At 47.4% G+C, this 22,969-nt stretch overlaps 2 protein-coding genes across 8 annotated transcripts in view; one reads left to right on the forward strand and one right to left on the reverse strand.

Moving 5' to 3' along the window:
* LOC117979948 (blood group Rh(CE) polypeptide) overlaps positions 1-22,969 on the forward strand; it is a 128,174-nt gene that overhangs the window by 86,660 nt on the left and 18,545 nt on the right. Inside the window, exons 3-7 of one of the 2 annotated variants that reach the window (XM_034958475.3) lie at positions 2,704-2,854; positions 13,002-13,149; positions 13,587-13,753; positions 15,389-15,526; positions 18,663-18,796. In XM_034958475.3, coding sequence (XP_034814366.3) covers positions 2,704-2,854; positions 13,002-13,149; positions 13,587-13,753; positions 15,389-15,526; positions 18,663-18,796 — 738 coding nt within the window. The remainder of the gene's footprint in view (positions 1-2,703; positions 2,855-13,001; positions 13,150-13,586; positions 13,754-15,388; positions 15,527-18,662; positions 18,797-22,969) is intronic. The other variant, XM_057300632.2, reaches the window with a different exon arrangement.
* The window catches only part of LOC117979961 (succinate dehydrogenase [ubiquinone] cytochrome b small subunit, mitochondrial-like), a 44,525-nt gene continuing 27,630 nt past the window's right edge, over positions 6,075-22,969 (reverse strand). For 3 of the 6 annotated variants that reach the window (XR_010109045.1, XR_010109046.1, XR_010109043.1), the window contains 2 exons: positions 18,629-18,778; positions 14,802-16,892 (listed from right to left, as the gene is read on the reverse strand). Coding sequence is in view for 2 of the 6 variants with exons in the window: in XM_063593976.1 (XP_063450046.1) it covers positions 6,221-6,700 (480 nt within the window). In the remaining 4 variants the exon portion in view is untranslated. Of the gene's footprint in view, positions 6,798-14,801; positions 16,893-18,628; positions 18,779-22,969 lie in introns of those variants that run through there. The other 3 variants (XM_063593976.1, XM_034958548.3, XR_010109047.1) reach the window with 3 other exon arrangements.

Here is a 22,969-nt window from a genome sequence, read left to right on the forward strand (position 1 = left end):
AGGTGGGTCAGGTTGGTCTGGAACTCCTGACCTCAAGTGATCCACCTGCCTAGGCCTCCCAAAGTACAGGGATTACAGGCGTGAGCCACTGTGCCCGGCCTAAAACTATTTTTGAGACAGGGTCTCACTCTGTTGTCCAGGCTGGAGTGAAGTGGCACAATCATGGCTCACTCAGCCTCAACCTCACTGGGTTCAGGTGATCCTCCTGCCTCAGCCTCCCAAGTAGCTGGGACTGTGGGTGCACACCACCACGCCTAGCTGATTTTTCTGTCTTCTGCAGAGACAGGACCTCACTGTGTTGCTCAGGCTGGTCTCAAACTCCTGGGCTCAAGTGATCTGCCTACCTCGGCTCCGAAAAGTACTGGAATTACACCCTCCTGAGTAGCTGAGACCACAGGCACATACCACCACACCTAGCTTTTTTTTTTTTTTGCTTTTTGTAGAGATGGAGTCTCACTATGTTGCCCAGGCTGGTCTCAAACTCCAGGCCTTAAGCAATCCTCCCACCTCAGCCTCCCAAAGTGCCAAGATTACAGGTGTGAGCCACCATTCCTGGCCTTAAGAGTGTGATATTTTTAATGTATTTTGAAATCTGCAGGACTCTCCCTAGAAGATAATAGCAATAACCAACTCCTTTATTGTGCTTGACATATATCAACTCACTTTGCCCTTACCATGGCTTCAGAGGCATTGGGTCCACCTTATAAATGGAGGCACCAAGGCACAGAGTGATTAAATAAGTTGCCCAGGATCACACAGCCAGAAAGTGGCTGAGTCAAGATTCCAGCCCAGACAGCCTAGACCTGAGAGCGCGCTCCTGACCACTGCACATCACTGTCTTAGTACCTCCTCAGCACAAACTGGCCCTTGAGGAATGAAATACCGCCGCCGGCACACACGCTCCTGAGTTAAGCCTTTGTCAATGAAATGAACACCCACTTAAAAGGAATAACCTGTCCAGGCACGATGGAACATTGAGTAACCCCTTATTCTAAATTCCTGGTCCCTGTAAGACTCCTTCCCCATGCCCTTGCCCTTTTCTGACCTTCCCCTAAAGTCCTTGAGGCTTAAGCGGGCATAGTCTGCAGCAAACACTGGGGAAGCTGAGTCCAGACTTCAGAGCACAGGCTTTGGATCTAGGCCAGCTGGATTTGAACCTCACATTTGTGATCAGCTGGCATGACTATTTCCAAAAAGTCCATTTTAATCTTCTACCTGACCCTCTGTAAAATGGGGATACTGAATGGTGAGCTAGCACGATTTTACAGAGAGTTAATTTTTTTTTCTTTTTGTGAGACAGAGTCTTACTCTGTCGCCCAGGCTGGAGTGCAGTGGTGCAGTCTCGGCTCACTGAAACCTCTGCCTCCCGGGTTCAAGCGACTGCCGTGCCTCAGCCTCGAGAGTGGCTGGGATTACAAGCATGCACCACCATGCCCGGGTAATTTTTGTATTTTTAGTTGAGTCAGAGTTTCACAATGTTCGCCAGGCCACTCTTGAACCCCTGGCCTCAAGTGATCCACCTGCCTTGGCCTCCCAAAGTGCTGGGAGTACAGGCATGAGCCACTGCGCCCAGCCTTACAGGGTTAAAATTTAAAAGAGGTAATGCCGTTACAAGCCTGTTTTACAAAATGCTCTTATAATAAATCATTATCATCACTGTTGCTGTGGTTGTAGCATCGTCATCATTAACTCCCAGAGGGAGGAGGGAGTCTCAGAGCAAGCTGCTCAGGGGAGACTGGATGGCCATGGATTGTCCAGCTCAGTACCACTTCCTCCAGGAAGTCCTCCCTGATAAGTCCAGTCAGCATCACCCTCTCCTTCCAATGAACCCCACTAGCCTTGTGATATCACAGATATTCTTAGTTGACAGGCTCGTGGTGTATGTAGCCTGTCTAGATCATAAGTACATTTTTTTTTTTTTTTTGGATCATAAGTACCTTCAAGACCAAAATCATTTTCTCTTCCTGAGCATGCTCATTGGTCAAGGGAAGGAAGGAATCATAATAGCGTTAATAAGGGTAGCGTCTTTTCAGAAGTTGGTTCTTTGTGCCAGTCTTGGTGCTAGACACACCGATAGGAAGAATACTCCTTCACATCCCCAGGACACCAACATGGGATACGTTTGATCATCATTCTTAATTTGCAGAAGGAGAAATAGGCTCAGTGAGATGAAATAGCCACTCCAGTGGCAAGGCTGGAACTGGAAGCCAGGCTTGTCCTGATTCCAAATCCAGTTTCTTTCCACTGCCATGGAGACGGAGAGAAGGGACAGTGGCCCCAGATGAGGATGGGGTGACTGGATGTGGGCAGGCCTGCGGGGCAAGAGTGCCCTCTGTTGAGCATCTGAATGATGGCAGCAGAAAAGAAGACTGGGCAGAATCCCAGTTATCAGATCCCCTGAGGGAACAGTCACCCTGATCACCCTCAGTCAGATGAGTGTGTGTAGATCAATGCCTCATAGATGAAGGCACTGAGGCACAGAGTGGTTAAGTCATCTGCCAGACCACATGGCTCAGGGTGCAGAGGCCACCTTAACGGGAGAAGAGATGGTCACTCCACTCTGCAGCATCAGCGCCCAGGTGGGTAGAAATCTTGTCTTCTATTCCCACAGAAAGTAGGTGCCCAACAGTGTTTGTTGAATGAATGAGTGAGTGAGCGGCATCCTTCCTTCTCAGTCATCCTGGCTCTCCCTCTCTCCCCCAGTATTCGGCTGGCCACCACGAGTGCTTTGTCGGTGCTGATCTCAGTGGATGCTGTCTTGGGGAAGGTCAACTTGGTGCAGTTGGTGGTGATGGTGCTGGTGGAGGTGACAGCTTTAGGCACCGTGAGGATGGTCATCAGTAATATCTTCAATGTAAGTCATGGTGCTGGGAGGAGGGACCTGGGAGAAAAGGGCCAAAAGCTCCATTTGGTGGGGTTTCCGGGGTTTTGAAAAATAAAGACAACCTGTAATCCCAGCTACTTGGGAGGCTGAGGAGGGAAGATCACTTGAGGCCAGGAGTTTGAGACCAGCCTGGGCATCATAGCAAGATCCTCATCTCTAAAAAGTAATTTTTTCTAAATTATCCAGTTGTGGTGGCATGCACCTGTAGTCTCAGTTACTCAGGAGGCTGAGGTGTGAGTTGGAAGGATTGCTTGAGCCCAGGAGTTAGAGACGAACCTGGGCAATATAGCAAGACCTCATAGATAGATAGATAGATAGATAGATAGATAGATAGATAGATAGATAATAGACAGACAGACAGACAGACAGGCTGGGTACAGTGGCTCACACCTGTAATCCCAGCACTTTGGGAGGCCAAGGAGGGCAGATCACCTGAGGTCAGGAGTTCAAGACCAGCCTGGTCAACATGGGGGAACCTCATCTCTACTAAAAATACAAAATTTAGCTGGGCATGGTGGCAGGCGCCTGTAATCCCAGCTACTCAGGAGGCTGAGGCAAGAGAATCGCTTGAACCCGGGAGGTGGAGGTTGCAGTGAACCGAGATCACACCATTGCACTGCAGCCTGGGGGACAAGAGCAAGACTTCATCTCAAATTTAAAAACAAGAAAACAGAAAAGATTGATAGATAGATAGATATCCAAATGAGGTTACAAAAGTGTGGTCTGTGCAAATGTTTAAACACAACAAGCCAGTGCCTTTAACTACAGTATAATCCTGTAGGATTGTGCTATTCATGATGTAATTATGGTTGTATAAAAGTAATTAATTCTCAGAGCCTCACCAGCAGTGGGTCCAGCAAGTTTGTACAGCCAGCATCTTCTTTCAGTCAGTGCGTGTCAATAACTGCACATGTCCTCTCATTGGGAGAGCCTGTCGAAAGTCTAAGTTTGAAGGCAGCTGTGAAGGTAAGGCCAATCCAAGTGGCTCTCCCAGCTCCTCTGCTGTAATCCTGACCCTGAGTGAGGACATAGCCAACCTTCCCATCTCATAGGTGAGAAAGCTGATGCCTGGAAAGGGGAAGGGACTGCCCAAGATCACATAGCAAGATAGTGGCAGAACCCAAGCGAGAACCCACAGTTCCAGCCTGGCTTAGAAGAAAGTGCACTGGACTTGGAGTCAAAGGCTGGGGTTTGCATCCCAGCTCTGCCATAAATCCCCGTGTGACTCTGGGCAATTTAACCTCTTAGAGCTTTAGTTTCTTCGTCCGTAATATGAGGGTAGCAGTACTACCACATAGGGTTTTGAGGGAGTAATTGAATTAATCACATGAGATGATGCATGTTTACAAAAAAAAGCATGAAGCCCCTTTACTGTGCCTCAGTGTCCCAAAGGACTTTGGATTTTACTCTGAGAAATACAGGGAGAACTAGGGAGTGTTGGGCAGAGGAGAGCTAGGATCTGACTTATGTTTTAAGATACTCTGGCTTCTGGGTTCAGAAAAGACTGAAGGGGCAAGAGAGGAAGCAGGTGGAGACCAGAGTGGCAGTGATGGCCATCATCCAGACTCAGACTAGGAAAATAGCTGTGAGAGTGGTGGGAAGTGGTTGGATCCTGACTATATTTTAAGAGCAGAATTGACAGGATTTGCTGATAGACTGCACGTGGGGTGGGAGAGGGTCAAGATGACTTCAAGGTTCTCATCTGGCACAACTCAGCCGATGCTGGTGCCATTTACTGAGATGGGGAACATTGGGGTGGTATAGATCTGGGAGGGAAAACCCAGAGTTCAGTGTCAAATGTGGCAGCGTTAGGGTTAAGGTTGCGGGGGGTAGAGATGTGTATGAAACATCCCAGTGGAGACACTGAATGGAGATGTACAAGTCTGAAGCTTAGTGGAAAGGTCAGGGCTAGGGATATAAATTTGGGAGTTGTTACAATACAGATGGTGTTTAAAGCCATGAGACCCAAGGAGATCACTCAGGAGTGAGGATAAAGAGAGATGGGAAGAAGTCTGAGGACTGAGTCCTAGAACACCCTGCATTTTAGAGGGGGGACATGTGTAAGAGCCAGCAAAGGAGACAGAATTGTGCTTGGAGAGGCAGGAGGAAGGCCAGGAGAGCGTGAGGTCCTGGAAGGCAAGGAAAGAGAGGGCCCCAGGTGGGCTGAATGCTGCTGAGAGGTCAAGTAGGATGAGGGCTGGGAAGTAGCCATTGGATTTGGCCAGGAGACCTTGGCATGCATGGTTGTAGAGGAGGATGAAGGCAAAAGCCTGGCTTGACTGATTCAAGAGCAGGAGATGAGAAAGTGGAGACAGCATACAGGAGCAGCCCTGCCAAGGACTTTGCTCTAAAGGGGAACAGAGAAATGGAGGAGAAGCAGGAGGGCAATAATCCGATAGAGAGAGGAAAAATCTGATGATACAGAAGAGAGATGAACTGCAAGAGTCAAGCCTTTGAGTTGGAAAGCAGGAGTGGGATTTTGAGCACTGATACCTTTAGGCCGATGCAGGGACAGTTCATCTTTTTTATTTTTTTATTATACAACATTTTATTCAAAAAAATTATTTTCATAGAATACATTTTCACATTAGAGATTCCCATTGTGTGAAAATAACAATTTATTACTTATAGTTTTATATTTGTGGACAGATTGTTTTAGAACAGGTAGAATACATTTGAGAATTAAATCTCAGTTTACAATTGATAATATTTTGATACGTCGACGGGGAAACTTGACCTTAAATGGAACTTCTGTATCTTCAGAAGCACTCCAAGCGTTTCTTCCTAGGATTTAGAAATTTATAATATGAGATAGCAGCATTTCCTAATTTTAAAATTTCCCTAGTATATGTAACCATCAGTAGGTGGTATCTGCTGACTAGAGAGGGAAGTTTTCGAAAATTAGACACTGTCTAATTTTCTGCAAAGTTTTTATTCATGAATTAAGAGTATTTCCCTTTGTCCATTATTCCCAAGGCAAATATGGAAGTTTGATCATATGTTAATCATAATAAAGCTGGATTGTCTTTAAGAGATTGATAAATTAAAAGGCAAAAGCTGATATATCATGTTTAGTTATACTGTGAGTCTTATAAGAAGCTGGGAGGCAACCCCATTAACTCACCAGAATACAGAACTCAGTCTCACAACTTAGATATAATTCCTCTCAAACCTTTTCCTCAAAGTTAAATTCTGAAAATAATCTTGTGATTAAGAGAAGAAGGCTGTCCACCAATGGACTTATCTGTTATTTCTTCCTTATTGTGAGCTTAATGGCATGACAAAGCAGAGGCAAAGAGGCATACATCAATTCTTCAAAGTAGGAAGTCAAAAAGGTCAGAGCTTCCACAGCATGGCAACAGCTTTGCAGATGCCCACATGGTGGTAGTTGAAATAGCAAAGCCCAGCAAAGGTTAAAGCTGAAAGTGCCAAAAGCCCTGCCTTGGCAGCTTTCTGCGAGGCATCCCCATGAACATAGTCAGTAACAACTTGTCCAAGGCCCCAGTGACCATGAAGAGTGAGGGCTGCAGCCAGGGAATAGTGCGTCGCAGAGCAAGGATTCAAATCAGCAGCCGGAAGCAGACCCAGGAGCAAAACACTGACAACCCTCTCGCTAGTCCAGTGGAGAGATGCAGCCTTGGAGCCAGAATGGTGGCTCGGTGACAAGTGTATGTGCTGCACTCCACACCATTCCGGGATAGGTCGGTCCTGAAGAAATGCTGAGATATGAGCAGGTCTGACCACTGGAGTTCGCAGCAACAGAGCTCGGCCTCCTTGGGCACCGCAAACGGCACTCAGCCTCCAGGGAACCACCATCTCGTTCCTGAGGCGGACAGTTCATCTTAACGAGAGAAATGGCAGGGACTGTGAATAGGCCGGCAGATTTGGTGGTGGGTGCCACAGGTTCAGTCTCCTGCAGGGAGAGGAGAAAATGCCTTACTAATTCCTTGTATTTTCTCAGAGAAGCAAGAGGCACCGTCATCAGCCTCATGTGAGGGTGGGAAGGAGGGATGGGGTTTGCGGAGAGGGAAAGTGTGGTATGGTCATCTGTGGGAGTGGAAGAGAGTGAGAGGGCTGCAGGGCTGCAGCGGGACTGCAGGCTGGCACCAGGGTCCCTAGGGCTTGTAGTTGGTGGAAAGTGCATCAGTGACCAGGGCTGTGTGCAGCTGCTCCAGGCAGGTGTGGAAGAAGCAGAGTTGAACTTGCCCAGCCTGGGGTGCTGCCCAGAGTGAGCCCAAAGCCCAAGGGAGACCAGAGATGGGGCTGTTTGCAAAGGAGGGAGTATAACGGTAGCCCACAAAATCTGAGCTAGTTAAGAAAGGAGAGAGAGTGAAAATGGGGAGCCCAGCTTGGCAGCCTTGGTACACATCTCAGCTCAACCCACACTAGCTGAATCCATTTGGGCCCCTTCGTTGACGTCTCTGTGCCTCAGTTTCCCTATCTATAGAATGGGGATAAGAATAATGCTACTTCCTAGGGCTGTTGGGAGAATTGAACAAGTGAACGAACACTTGTTCAATTTTGAACACTGTTGTAAAGCATTTAGGACAGTGCCTGGCATGGGGTAAGTGTTGCAGCAGTGCTGTTATTTTCATCATCAGCATTGTTCTCAGGCTGCGTTGACTGGAGCTGCTGAAGGGAGGCAATTTAAGGAAGTGAGCCGGACAGATAGGAGGTGGGTGGTTATCAGGTGCGATGCTTGAAACTGAGGCTTCGGAGGCAAAAGTTACTGGTAATGACAAGGTCTAAGGCTTGACAGTGGGTGGCAGAAGTGTAACGTAGGGAAAGAGACGAGCGGTCAAGGAGCCGAGAGGGAAGGAGTTGGGTGGACTAAGATCATTTGTGGAAGAATGATGGAGAGAAAGGCTGAAGGGCAGGAGCTGACATCATCAGTGACCAAGAGGCGGCCAGGAGGCTGAGACCGCAGCAAGAAAGGGAGAGTGTGATGGCATCTTCTTCAAGGGAGCTGGGGATGTTTGGGGTGGAAAAAAGAACAATGGTCTGGGAGGGAATATGGGAAGTTTTTATTTTTTGTTTTTTTTTTTTTGAGATGGAGTTTCGCTGTTGTCATCTAGGCTGGATTGCAATGTTGCAATCTTGGCTCGCTGCAACCTCTGCCTTCCAGGTTCAAGTGATTCTCCTGTCTCCGCTTCCCGAGTAGCTGAGATTACAGGCACACACCACCACGCCTGGCTTACTTTTGTATTTTTAGTAGAGACGGAGTTTTGCCATGTTGGCCAGGCTGGTCTCAAACTCCTGACCTCAGGTAATCCACCCGCCTTGGCCTCCCAAAGTGCTGGGATTAGAGGTGTGAGCCACCGCGCCCAGGCTGGAAGTTTGTATTTATTAATTTTTGGTTGTCTTCATCTGTGTATGTGACTTTAACCCCTAAATACTTCAGTGTACATTTCTTTTTTTTTTTTTCTTTGAGACAGAGTCTTGCTCCATCAATCACCCAGGCTGGAGTGCAGTGGTGTGATCTCAGCTCACTGCAACCTCCGCCTCCTGGATTCAAGCAATTCTTGTGCCTCGCCCTCCCGAGTAGCTGGGATTAGAGGCATGCCACCATGCCCAGTTAATTTTTGTATTTTTAGTAGAGATGGAGTTTCACCATATTGGCCAGGCTGGTCTTGAGCTCCTGGCCTCAGTTGATCCACCTGTCTCAGACTCCCAAATTGCTGAGATTACAGGCGTGAGCCAGCATAACCGGCCTCAGTGTATATTTCTGATGCAGTTGGGTTCTGTATCCCCCTCCAGTCTCATCTTGAATTGTAATCCCCACGTGTTGAGGGCAGGACCTCGTGGGAGGTGATTGGATCACAGGGGTGGTTTCCCCCATGCTGTTCTTGTGACAGTGAGTGGGTTTTCAGGAGAGCTGATGGTTTGAAAGTGTGGCACTTCCTCTCTCTCTTTCTCTCTCTCTCTCACCTGCCACCACGTAAGATGTGCCTTGCTTCCCTTTCACCTTTCACCATGATTGTAAGTTTCCTGAGGCCTCCCCGGCCGTGCCAAACTGTGAGTCAATTCAGCCTCTTTTGTTTGTAAATAACGCAGTCTCAGGAAGTATCTTTATAGCAGTGTGAAAACAGACTAACAAATTTCCTAAATCATGGGGACATTCTCTTACATAACCATTGTTCAGTTAACAAAAATAAGAAATTGACATTGATATATTATGATTACCTTATTCTCATTTCACCAATTTTCTCAATAATATCCTTTCTAGAAAAAAATACATATTTTTTGTGGTCGAGGATTACATCTTGCATTTAGTTCTCATGTCTTATTAAATTCCATCAATCTGGAACAGTTTCTTCATCTTTCTTTATCTTTCATGACCTTGACATGTTTTGACGTTTCCAGCCAGTTATTTTGTAGAATGTGGGTTTGTCTGCTGTTCCTCACGATTAGATTGTGGGTATGCATTTTTGGTAGGAATTCTCCAAGAGCCGTGTGTGCCCTTCTTAGTATACCATATCAGAAGGCATGCTATCAATTTGCCCCATTACTGGGTGTGTTAACTGTGATCATTGGGTTAAGATGGTACCTGCCAGGATCTTCCACTGCAAAGTTACTATTTTCCCCTTTGTAATTAATAAACATCTTGTGAGGAGATAATTTCCTATAGAAATCCTGTTGATCATCCAACTTTCACCCACTGATTTTAGTGTTCATTGATTCTTCCCTGAATAAATTAGTACTATAATAATTGCCAATGGTGGTTTTCTAATTCCATCTTTCCTTCAATAGTTGGCATTCTCCTGTAAGGAAAAGCTTTCACTTCTCTGTTCATCCACTCATCTATGTATTTGTTTATATCACCATGGGCTCCTGGATTCCGGTTTACACACTTCCATTTTCTGCCTTTTCTCTCTGCTTAATATAAGGATTAATGAGAACTCCCTGATTCCCAGGAAGAAAATGTCACCAGAGCTTTCTTAGGCGGAATGAAGAGAATTCAGTGTAAGAACCATAAAGGTATATCTGTGTAGTATGGACAGTTTTAAAAAACAAACAAACAAAAGAACCTCCAAGGGCAGGAGGTGCTGCCAGACTCAGGAGGGCACTAGAACTGGCTATGAGAAGCCACTGAGATCCCAGGTAGTCTGTGCTCTCCATCTTTTGGCTCTGATTCTCTCTGTACATCTAACATCTCTGTACACCAGCTTTCTCTTTAGCGAAAAACGTGTCCCCTCCACCCACCCATCCACCTCCACTTGTTCCTGCATTTCTATGTCCCAGATCCTGCAGAAAACAACTCTTTCCTCTCAGTTAGTCTCAATTCTGTAGTCCAGGGAGAGAGAATCTGATCAGTCCCCTGGGTCATTTTTCCACCCTGGTCCAAGCAGCTGCAGCTGGCATGGGAAATAGTTCACACAGTAAAAACATGGCTGTCAAGAAGAGGAGTAAATTTCAGAGGCAGAACACTCCCTGTGAGCCCGAACCTCTTCCTGCTTTGTTGCAGTCTTCATAACGATTGCTTTAAAAGACTGCATTGATATGATATCATCTCTCTTCTCTGCATCTTTGACTTGCTAGCTTCACTGGTCTAGAGGAGGGCTTAGCACTGATTTTGAGTGTTCATTTTCCTCAAAACTTCAATTCAGCCTGGGTTTCTTCAGCAGGAGGGCTCGGGGGAACCAGAGCCAGGGACCAGAGTCATTTCAGTGCAGGCAGCTCAAGAAATGAATATTCCAGGCCAAGAATCCCCAAGTGTTCTTCCTGAACTCCTTCCTGGTGGAGCTCAAAGAGATGAAAAACGCAAGCCCGCTTTTCAGTTCTTATCAGGAAACTGCATAGACTTTCCCCTTTGTGTATGACCGAGGGCTTTTTACCATCATTTGTTCACTTCACAGATATTTATTTGGTATTTACTATATACCAGGGACTCTTGTGGCAGTGGAAAATACAAATCTCATGGAACGTCTGTTCCAGAAGGAAAGACTGCCAATAAGCAATAAAATAGGCAAAAGATATAGCATGTTAGAGAGTGGTAAGTACCACAGAGAAAAATGAAATGGAGAAAAGAAACACGAAAAGTTGGGGAGAGAGGATAACTGTTTGAGAGGGTGGCCAGGGGCAGCTTCATCTCATCAAGGGGGTGATTTTTTGAGTACAGACCTGAAGGTAACGAGTGCACAAGCCACATGGGTACCTGAGAACAGCGGCAGAACAATGGCAGGGTGCTGGGAGGGCTGTTTACCACCCATGCTGTTTAGAATTGTCAGCACATGGTGATTAAAAAAAAAAAAAAAAACAGGCTGGGTGCGGTGGCTCATGCCTGTAATCCCAGCGCTTTGGGAGGCCAAGGCAGATGGATCACTTGAGGTCAGGAGTTAGAGACCAGACTGGGGAACATGGTGAAACCCCGTCTCTACTAAAAATACAACAATTAGCCGGGCACGGTGGTGGGTGCCTGTAATCCCAGCTACTTGGGAGGCTGAAGCAGGAGAATCACTTGAACCCAACGGGTGGAGGTTGCAGTGAGCCAAGATGGCACCACTGCACTCTAGCCTGGCGACAGAATGAGACTCCGTCTCAAAAATAAATGAATAAATAAATCAATAAATCAATAAAAATAAAAAGCAGACAGACTTTGTAGTCGGCTTTGGAATTGTTAGACACCCTCTACAGACAAGGCACCCCGATTGCTTGCACCCAGGGTGGACTACTCCCTCCACCCTGCCCTTGTTACACCCTGGCTGGGGGTCAGCATTTCAGGCAGCTGAATGACCCAAAGTGGGAACACGCTAGTGGGTTTGAGGATGAGCAAGTGGAGGAGGGCAATAGGAGGTGACGCCCGAGAGGTCAGGTGAGAGTGGATCCTGCAGGGTCGTGGCAAGAACATGGACCTTGACTTTGAGTGACATGGGAGCCGCTGGAGGCTTCTGAGCAGAGGAGTAACATGATCTGACTTGCATTTTATTTTATTTATTTATTTGACGCAGAGTCTCACTCTGTCGCCGAAGCTGGAGTGCAGTGGCGCCATCTCAGCTCGCTATAGCCTCCGCCTCCCAGGTTCCAGTGAATCTCCTGCCTCAGCCTCCCAGGTAGATAGGATTACAAGCTAGCATCACCACGCCTGGCTAATTTTTGTATTTTTAGTAGAGACAGGGTTTTGCCATGTTGGCCAGGCTTGTATAGAACTCCTGACCTCAGGTGATCCACCCACCTCGGCCTCCCAAAGTGCTAGGATTACAGGCAAAATTAGAATATATCTAGAATTTCCTGAAGACCTTAGGTCGGTATTATAAGAAGTCTGGTTGCTTCATGTTGCAAAATGTATATCACTCATCACTCCTGCAGAGTTAAAATTCCACGGAGAAGTAGGAATCAGTGAGGTGCGTGTCCATGTGGGTTTTTGCTACACCTAAGTGAACCTTGGTCAAAAGCATATAAGAGCTACTGATAGGCCGGGTGTGGTGGCTCATGCCTGTAATCTCAGCACTTTGGGAGGGAAGGATCTCTTGAGCCCAGGAATTTGAGACCAGCCTGAGCAACATAGCAAGATTCCATCCTTACACAAAATTTAAAAATTGGCCAGGCATGGTTGTGCACTCCTGTAATCCCAGCTACTCAGGAGGCTGAGGTGGGAGGATTGCTTGAGCCTGGGAGTTGGAGACTACAGTGAGCTGTGGCCACACCACCGCACTCCAGCTTGAGCAATGGAGCAAGACTCTGTCTCAAAAAAAAAAGAAAGGCCGGATGCAGTGGCTCATGCCTGTAATCCCAGCACTTTGGGAGGCCGAGGCGGGTGGATCGCCTGAGGTCAGGAGTTTGAGACCAGCCTGGCAAACACGGTGAAACCCCATCTCTACTAAAAATACAAAATTAGCCCAGCGTAATGGCGCATGCCTGTAATCTCAGCTACTAGGGAAGCGGAGGCAGGAGAATCGCGTGAACCTGGGAGGCAAAGGTTCCAGTGAGCCGAGATCGTGCCATTGCACTCCAGCCTGGGCAAAGCCTGCTGGGTTGGGCTGGGTAAGCTATGAACACCAGTCTCATGGCTTCAAGTCACACCTCCTAAGTGAAGCTCTGAACTTTCTCCAAGGACCATCAGGGCTTGCCCTGGGCAGAGGATGCCGACACTCACTGCTCTTACTGGGTTTTATTGCAGACAGACTACCACATGAACCTGATGCACATCTACGTGTTTGCAGCCTATTTTGGGCTGTCTGTGGCCTGGTGCCTGCCAAAGCCTCTACCCAAGGGAACGGAGGATAAAGATCAGATAGCAACGATACCCAGTTTGTCTGCCATGCTGGGTAAGGACAAGGTGGGGTGAGTGGTCTCCTACTTGGGCTGAGCAGAATGGCTCAGAAAAGGCTCTGGCTGAAAAAATCTCCCTCCTTTACCAAGTTCCCCTGGGTGTCTGAAGTGCTTCCATCATGATTCACTTCTCTGAGCAGTGTTTGTTAAATTCATACCTTTGAATTAAGCACTTCACAGAGCAGGTTCAGGAGCAGTTCAGGAGGCCTGGGGTATGCAGATTTCAACCCTCTTGGCCTTTGTTTCCTTGTCTGTAAAATGTGGTTAGCTGGTATCAGCTTGAGAGCTCGGAGGGGAGACGTGACTTCCCCATCTAACTCTAAGTGACAAGGCTGAGACTCTCCAGCCCTAGGATTCTCATCCAAAACCCCTCAAGGCTCAGACCTTTGGAGCAGGAGTGTGATTCTGGCCAACCACCCTCTCTGGCCCCCAGGCGCCCTCTTCTTGTGGATGTTCTGGCCAAGTTTCAACTCTGCTCTGCTGAGAAGTCCAATCGAAAGGAAGAATGCCGTGTTCAACACCTACTATGCTCTAGCAGTCAGCGTGGTGACAGCCATCTCAGGGTCACCCTTGGCTCACCCCCAAGGGAAGATCAGCATGGTGAGCAGGGCGCTGCCCTTGGGCAGCACTTGGGTCTAACAGGACTAACACACATATTTATGCCCCTCCCCACCCCAGGGCCAGCGTGGGTTGGGAGAGGGCATGCCGGGTGGTGGAGCTGTGCCTGCCTCTACAGTGGAGCTCCAGGAAGAATGCTGGGTGGTCACAGTGGGCCTGGGACTCAGGAGACTGTCCAGTGATCAAAGGCTTTCTGGGGGGAGTGATTAAATCCATCCATGCTAACATGAAACAGACCTGAGTTTGAACCCCGTTTCTGCTAGTTGCTAAAGTCAGTCACCATGAGCGAGAGTCAGCAGCAACAGACTAGACTAGAATTAGCCAGCCTCTCTCTTCCCCCCAACAAATTTCAAGAATGGAACCATCAGAATCAGAAGTAGAGAAGTATGTGACACTAGCCATGTGGCTCTGGTCAAGCCACTTCAACGTTTTGAGTCTCAGTGGCCTCATCTGTAAAGTGGGAATTAAGAGATGGTGCATGTAAAGTGCTTAACGGGGAGTAAATGGTAGGCAAACATTAGCTGCTGCTATTAGTACAGAGAGACGATGGTGTGTGTGAGTCTTGTGGGCAGAGATGGGTGAGAGGGGAGACAAAACAAGTTCTCATGATGATGGGGGCAGGGGGTCCAGCTGGTGGTGTCGGAGGGAAGTCTGGACAGACCAGTGGTGGGGCTGGGGTGGGAGGCACTGGGGGGGCTGGAGTGGAAAGAATGTGGCCATAGATGACAGCTTCACAGCAGAATTCAGTGCTAAGAGGAAGTGAGTGGCCATGAGTTCCATGGTGACAGAAAGTCTAAGACACCCAGCAAGGCAGGAGTGGGTGTCAGCTCAGGGAAGCCCAGAGGCTAATCCTAGGTGAGAGCTGAGGGTGTCAGATAAGAGCAAGGCAAGGCTCCGATTCTGGAGCAGTGAAGGACATAGCAGAGCTATGACCCAGGAACAAGGCCCAGCTTATTGAAACTGAGCCCAGTCACACAGGGTGGCACAGGCACCAAGTAGCCAATAATAATAATAAAAACAATAACAATGATTTGTGTCTACTGGGCATTTATTCATGTTCTATGCCAGACACTGGGCTAAGAGCTTAATATGTGGAAACTCATTTAATCTTTACAATAACCTTATGAAGAAGGTACATCCAAAACCCCATTCTTCTAGGCCAGGTGCAGTGGCTCACACCTGTAATCCCAATATTTTGGGAGGCTGAGGCAAGAGGATTGGTTGAGGCCAGGAGTTCAAGACCAGCCCAGGCAACATAGGAAGACCCTGTCTCTAAAAAATAAAACAAAAACCCATTCTTCCCGCTGCCCAGGGACACACCACTAATGAGTGTGATGGGTGACTAGGATGCTGAGCACCTGGACTTCCCAGCTCATTCCCTAAATGCTGCACAATCAGGGTAACTGTGCCCTGAGCCTAAGAGGCAGTAGTGAGCTGGCCCATCATGTCCACTGATGAAGGACACGTAGCCCCAACACAGGGGAGAGGTGGTTTCAGGATCAGCAAAGCAGGGAGGATGTTACAGGGTTGCCTTGTTGCCGGCGTGCCGGTCACTTGCAGCAAGATGCTGTTCTCTCTCTACCTTGCTTCCTTTACCCACAAGCTATTTCTTTGCAGAGTTATATGCACAATGCGGTGTTGGCAGGAGGCGTGGCTGTGGGTACCTCGTGTCACCTGATCACTTCTCCGTGGCTTGCCATGGTGCTGGGTCTTGTGGCTGGGCTGATCTCCATCGGGGGAGCCAAGTACCTGCCGGTAAGAAACTAGACAACTAAACCCCTCTGCTTTGGCTGAAGGCCAGCAGGACGCTGGGACCTGATGGGCCACTGTGCAGTGCACAGCTGCATTAGGCAGGTGTCGGCGCATTCTCTTATTGGCTTCAACGCCTAGCGAGGGATCCATCCTGGCTCGGTGGCGCATTTGTTAAGATGCTCGGGAGCAGGTGGCAGAACCCATTTGAGCTTGCTTGGGCATTGGGGAGAATTTGTTATCAGGCTACTGGGGTGTCACAGAACTCAAGGACAGGGACTGGAGTGTTGTGGGGAGCCCGGAAGCCCCTGTTTTACTTCTTTCTTTGCTTTTCCTGAATATCTGCTTTATTCTTACTCTATAGACCTGCTTCCTCCTCTTTCACCCCACATTGTGGGGTGTAGTCTTTTGCTTCAAGAAAGCAGCCTGGTGGATGGAATCTCTTGGCCCCAATCCCAAATTCTCTGGAGAAGGGGCTCTTTGGTTTAACTTGGATAATGTTGTCTTCAGCTGGGGGTGGGCACATCGTGCATATGTGGCTGCTGCCGGGGAACCACGTGGATGACGTGAGAGGAGCAGCACCCAGAAGCGGGAGTACTGGGCTGATGGTCCAGGTCGTGTCCACTTCTGATTGTTTAATTCTTCTTCTAAGTGGATGGATCTTTCTCCAATACTCAGCAAATCCTGATCATTCCAGAATACTTCATTATAGCCAATTGGTTATCATGTGCTTCTCTAAGAGAAATATTTAGGGACAACAAATCTTCATGGGTTTGAAGACTTGATGGAGGAAAAAGGAGTAGATTTTCGAAGGCTGGATTTGGATGAACAGGGGCTATTCAGGGAGTGCATTTCAATCTAAAATTAGGAAAAACTGGCTGGGCGCAGTGGCTCACGCGCTTTGGGAGGCCGAGGCGGGCAGATGGCCTGAGGTCAGGAGTTCAAGACCAGCCTGGCCAACATGGTGAAACCCATCTCTACTAAAAGTACAAAAATTAGCCAGGCATGGTGGCGGGCACCTGTCATCTTAGCTACTCAGGAGGCTGAGACGCGAGAATCACTTGAACCTGGGAGACAGAGCTTGCAGTGAGCTGAAATCGCGCCACTGCACTCCAGCCTGGGCGACAGAACAAGACTCTGTCTTAAAAAAAAAAAAAGTGGTTTATATACACAGTGGAATATTATTTAGCCATAAAAAGAATGAAATCCTGTCATTTGCAGCAACATGGATGGAACTGGAGGTCATTAAAAAATAAAATAAAATAAATAAGGAAAAACATATCAATACTTCGATTGACCAAAACCAGGGCAAATCTGATTTTCATCTTTGCAAGGGGAACAAATTTCTGTTATCTCCTCTGGCTTTGAAACCCTGAAATGAAAGGAGGAAGGGCAGAAAAAAGAACACATAGCAATTACCATCAGGCTCAGCGCCCATCGCATTCCCTGAGCCTGTTTCCTTGACTTCATCACTGGCAGGACTATTCAAAAATGATTCGCTAGTTCATTCATATATTCATTCATTCATTATTCCTTCATTCAACACATACGTTTTAACACTCATCTTGCTTTTCAAGCTATAGTTTAGTGAGGGAAATGGATACACACAATACAGTGTGAGAACAGCTAGAGGGCACATCTGAGCTAGCCCGGGATGGGTCCGGAAATGCTTCCTGGAGCAGAGGAAACAGCTGACAGCCAAGTGTTGACAGAGAAGTAGTATTAGCCAGGCAGAGACATGGGGAATGTATTCCAGGCAGAAGGCACAGTGTGTATGAAAGCTTATTGGTAAGAAGAGTGTGTGGCCCAACCAGGAAACAGACATTCTGAAGGCATAGGGTCCACCCAGGAGCATGGTGGACCCAGATCCCTGAAAGATGGGAGGTGCTCAGGCATACTTCCTGGGCTAGTTGAGGAGTCTGGATTTTTATTTATTTATTTGTTTGTTTGTTTATTTTTTGAGACAGAGTCTCGTTCTGTCACCCAGGCTGGAGTGCAGTGGTGCAATCTCAGCTCACTGCAACCTCCACCTCCCGGGTTCAAGTGATTCTCCTACCTCAGCCTCCTGAGTAGCTGGGATTACAGGTGCCCACCACCATGCCTGGCTAATTTTCGTGTGTGTGTGTATTTTTGTTGTTGTTGTTGTTGTTGTTGTTGTTTTTGTTGAGACGGTGTCTCGCTCTTTTGCCCAGGCTGGAGTGCAGTGGCACCATCTCAGCTTACTGCAAGCTCTGCCTCCCGGGTTCACACCATTCTCCTGCCTCAGCCTCCTGAGTAGCTGGGACTACAGGCGCCCTCCACCACGCCCAGCTAATTTTTTGTGTTTTTAGTAGAGACGGGGTTTCACCATGTTGGCCATGCTGGTCTTGAACTCCCGACTTCAGGTGATCCACCCACGTCGGCCTCCCAAAGTGCTGGGATTACAGGCATGAGCCACCGTGCCCGACCTGGATTTTTATTCTGAAGACTAATGGGGATTCTAAGGAAGGAACCAGCCTGATTTAATTTGCATATGTGTCCACATCTGCTGGCTCATGGCTGTGTGGGAGGCTGAGTGATGGGGAGGAAGGATTACTGAGTAGGGATCTGGAGGTGTGGCCTCATGCTTTGTTTCTAACCAGCTGTGTTGTCTTTGGGATGGTGCTTAAATTTGGGCTAGACCAGTGGGTCTCGGTCACCCCCCAGGGGACATCTGACAATGTCTGGAGGCGTTCTTGGTTGACACAGTGGGGTGAGGGCTGCTACTGGCAGCTCGTGGGGAGAGACCAGGGATGCTGCTTAACATCCTACAGTGCACAGGGCAGCCCCCACCACAAGGAATTATCAGCTGAAATTGTGAATAGTGCCTACACTAGACCCTTGCTACTCATAGTGTGGTCCGTAGACCAGCAGCATTGGCATCACCTGGGACCTTGTTAGAAATGCTCTTAGACCCCACCCCACATCCACTAAAGCCAACTCTTCATTTCAACAAACTCCCCGATGATGTGAGTGCACATTCAAGTCTGAGAAGGGCTTCTTTGAGGTGAGCCTTAGTGCCCATCCCCATTTGGTGGCCCCGGATAACAAGGGTGTGTGAAAGGGGTGGGTAGGGAATATGGGTCTCACCTGCCAATCTGCTTATAATAACACTTGTCCACAGGGGTGTTGTAACCGAGTGCTGGGGATTCCCCACAGCTCCGTCATGGGCTACAACTTCAGCTTGCTGGGTCTGCTTGGAGAGATCATCTACATTGTGCTGGTGGTGCGTCACACCGTCTGGAACGGCAATGGCATGTGGGTCACTGGGCTTACCCCTCATCCCCTTAACACTCCCCTCCAACTCAGGAAGAAATGTGTGCAGAGTCCTTAGCTGGGGCGTGTGCACTCAGGGCCAGGTGCTCAGTAGGCTTCGGTGAATATTTGTTGGCTGATTTATTCAGAAATTCTGTCCAGCCCCTACCTTGGATGAATTTATCACCTCTCCAGGCCACCTCTTCTTTCCAAATAGGACCACCTAGGTATAGGACAAAGACGCGAACTCTTCTGTGACCCCACAAACACAGAGCAGGTCAAATAGGCCCAAGCCAATTGAGACTGTGTTTCACGTCATGATGCAGAGCTTTGCTGTGGACCTGCTCCCACTGCGTACTAGCTGGGCATGCAGCTTAACCTTTCTCAGCCTCAGTCGCCCCATTGTAAATGGAGATAATGATACTATCTCCCCTCACAGGGCTGTTGGGATGCTACTGGATTTAATAAGCTAATGCAGGGACATGCTAAGCACAACCCATCCCTGAGGCCCAGAGAGGGGTGGGCCTTGGCTGAGGTCTCACTGTGAGGTGGGAATGTGGGCCTCCAGACCAGAGGTAGGTCCTGTGGCCCCTAGACAGTGGACAGCAATGGTCAGTTTGACACACCAGAGCCCTAGCCATTACTTCCTGGATGTAGTGTGAATATTTTCTGCACATGGCTTATACAAAATGAAAAAGTGAATTGGGCACAATATACGGATAGATTTTTAGAGATGAACTGATAGCATGATGATAATCATATTCACTGATAACATTTACTACTGTTATTGACTGCTTTAAAAGTGTTGGGCATTGTGCTAGAAACCATTATATGCATTATCTCCTTGAATTCTCACAACCGCCTACTGAGGTATTCTCAGACTCTAAGAAATGACATTTAAGAGAAGTTATCTGCCCAAGGTCACTCGGCTGGAACCTGGCTGTAAAAATGGCTGAAGCAGGTGATGAGGAGCTGATGCATTTGGACATGTCTCAGAGAAATCATGGAGGCGCTGGGGTTCCTTCCGGTTCTTGGATGCCTTCTACAGAGACAACCATAGCCCCAAATTATAGGGATAACGTATCAGTGGGTGAGACATCCTTGCTTGGGATGAGGAGGGGATGACCTGTGTGAAGGAAGGTGCCTCTGTAATGGGTTCCAGTGATGTGTCTGCCACTGTCTTAATAACTGTGCAATTCTAAGCAGAACCTTTCCTGTCTCTGGGCCTGAGAGTTCCCCTCTGTAAGATGAGGACTTGACCTAGCAAGGTCCTACTCACATGCCTGTAGAGAACAGGCAGGGGAAGTTAGAAAAAAAAAAAAAGCCAGTGAAGGAAGGGAGCTCTTCAGCTTGCACCCACCATCACAGTGCAGGGACCCAGGCTCAGTGTTGCCTGATCCAATGACTTCTGAAGAGCTCAAAATCTAGAGTTTTGCATGTGCTCTCCCAAGTACTGGCAGAAAATTCAAGATTGTTAGTAACACTGTGTGGCTAAATTCTGCTTGTGGGCTGCCTAGATTCCCAATTCTGTGATTCTGTGGTTCTCTGGAAGCATTGGTTCTCCACAGCACCTGCATCACCTGGAAACTTGTTAGAAATGCAAGCCCTACCTACGGCCCCACCCCAGACCTACCCAGTTAGAAATCTGGGGGTGGGACCTATCAGTCCATGTTTGAATAAGCCCCACAAGTATTCTCTTGCAAGCTCAAGTTTTAGAACCACTGACCTATAGCCAAAAAAGAAAAAGCCAATCAGTGGTTTCTGGTAAAGGATTAACTTAACAACTGGCTTTCCAAGAAAATAAAGCCTTGATTGGCAGCACTTGCAATTTCTATGGTACAAACGCTTCCCGCATGACTGAGTTCAAGCTGTCAAGGAGACATCACTACACATGGACTTGGGAAGAGATGAGAACAATCAGCCAACTGAGCCTATGGGAACTGGCTCCAGCACATCCCTGCAAGTCAACTCTCATCAGGGTGAGTGAGTTGAGGACCAAGAAGCAGTTATCCTCTTGCCTTTGCAGGACCCAGGCAAAGGGAAGGGCATATTGACAGTGATGATCTCTCTTCCGGAAGCCTTTGGTTTGCTGAGAGTAAAAGGCGTGGGCTTCACCAGTGGTGAAGCCAGTCATGCAGCCTTAGTCCTGGTACTCAAACTCCCTAAATCTCAGTTTTCTATCTGTAAAATGGGAAAATAAGTCCTATGTCACAGGGTTGCTGTGCAGATTTAGCAATAGAACATAGCCCCGTAGTTTATGATGACTGATGCTGCATCCGTATGAGGACATCTCTATGTAATGGAAAGATGGAGAGAGGATTAAGCGCAAAGTCACAACACTTAATGGGAACTGTGGATTAGCTACTTGGTGGCATTGGGCAAGTCAGTTGACTTTGCATTAATTCCACAAACAGTATTTCCCAATTTCCTATTCAGATGAGCATATGTGATTGAGTCAGATGCTGTGATCAAAGCCAGGATGGAGCATTTCCCACAAACTGTGGGATTTTTAAGTGATGGGAAGGCACACTGAAATGGCATTGAATCATGCAGTTGCAGATACTCTTTTTCAATTCTCAGTCCTTTGATTACGTCAGGGAGAAAAGAAAGTCCCCACTTGGGCTGAGAATCTCTGCACCCTTCTAGCTCTTGTTAACCACTCTTTTGAATAGCAGAGAAAACCTCAGACTGCCATATGTGGGAGAGATTTTAGCAACATTTTGTTTTCATTGTATCTCTTTTTACAGCTACCTCCCATTTCCCTTCTATTTCAAGCTAGTAACTCAGTTTTCTTTTAAATTCAATTATTTAAATGTAAAAATAAGTCTATTTGGAGAAAAAAATTTTTAATAGCATCTCTGGAATGCCAGTATGGCTAAATTCATGAATGTTGTCCTCAAATGCTGAAATCTGGGAAGCATCTGGCCAAGCTTTGTGGACAGGCCTGCCTAGTTTGAATCCCAAGAGCCACCCAGTCCAAGCCACAAAATATTGGAATTCTTGGTTCAGTTCCCTAACCTGAACTTGCCCTCTGTGAAATAGGGACACTAATAGCTCACTCACAGGGCTGCTGTGAGGACATGTGTTGAGCTGAGGGTCTGGCCAGGGGAGACCCTGTGCAGGGAGACTGTTATCATGGTGATGGATTTCTGCTTCATTCATTTCTTTTTCCAGACAGCATCATATAGAATGAGTTGTGGGGTGGCAGTCAGCAGGTTTGGGTTTATCCTCTATTCTGCCACTTATTACTTAAAAAAAACAAAAACAAAAACCCAACTTATATAGTATAAGCTATATCCAGAAAAGTGCAAATATCTTACAAGTACCATTTGATGAATCTTCTGATATCCCCACATAACCAACACCCAGAACCTCTTCTTGTCTCATTCCAGGATAACCGCTAACCTGACTTCTAACAGCATCAGTCAGTTTTGTCTGTTTTTGTACATTATATATGTGATGGTTTGAATGTGTCCCCCAAATTTCATGTGCTGGAAACATAATCCGTCAATTCATATGTTGATGGTTTTTGGAGGAAGGGCCTTTGGGAAGTAATTAGGATTAGATAAGGTCATGGGGTGAGGTATGAGGGCACTGGTGACTTATAAGAAAAGAAAGAGAAATCTGAGCTGGCATGCTCTTGCCCTCTCACTGTGTGATGACTTCTCCATGTTATGATGCAGCAAGAAGGCCCTCACCAGATGGTGGCACCATGCTTTTGGACTTCCCAGCCTCTAGAACTGTGAGCTAAATAAATTTATTTTCTTTATAATCACCCAGTTTGATATTTTGTCATAGCAACAGAATATGGACAAAGAAAGAAAATTAATGCAAGAAGTAGAGTTTTTACTGTAACAGATTCCTGAAAATGTGGAAGTGGCTTTGGAACTGGGTGATGGGAATAGGTTGGAAGAGTTTTGAGGAGCAGGCTAGAAAAAGCCTGTATTGTCAAGAATGGAGCATTATGCCAGGTACGGTGGCTCAGGATTATAATCCCAGCACTTTGGGAGGCCAAAGCAGGTGGATCACCTGAGGTCAGGAGTTGGAGACCAGCCTGGCTAACATGGTGAAACGCTGTTTCTACCAAAAATACAAAAAATTAGCTGGGCGTGGTGGCGCACACCTGTAATCTCAGCTACTCAGGAGGCTGAAGCAGGAGAATCACTTGAACCCAGG

Source organism: Pan paniscus, chromosome 1 (genome assembly GCF_029289425.2).
Source record: "Pan paniscus chromosome 1, NHGRI_mPanPan1-v2.0_pri, whole genome shotgun sequence".
Lineage (NCBI taxonomy): Eukaryota > Metazoa > Chordata > Mammalia > Primates > Hominidae > Pan > Pan paniscus.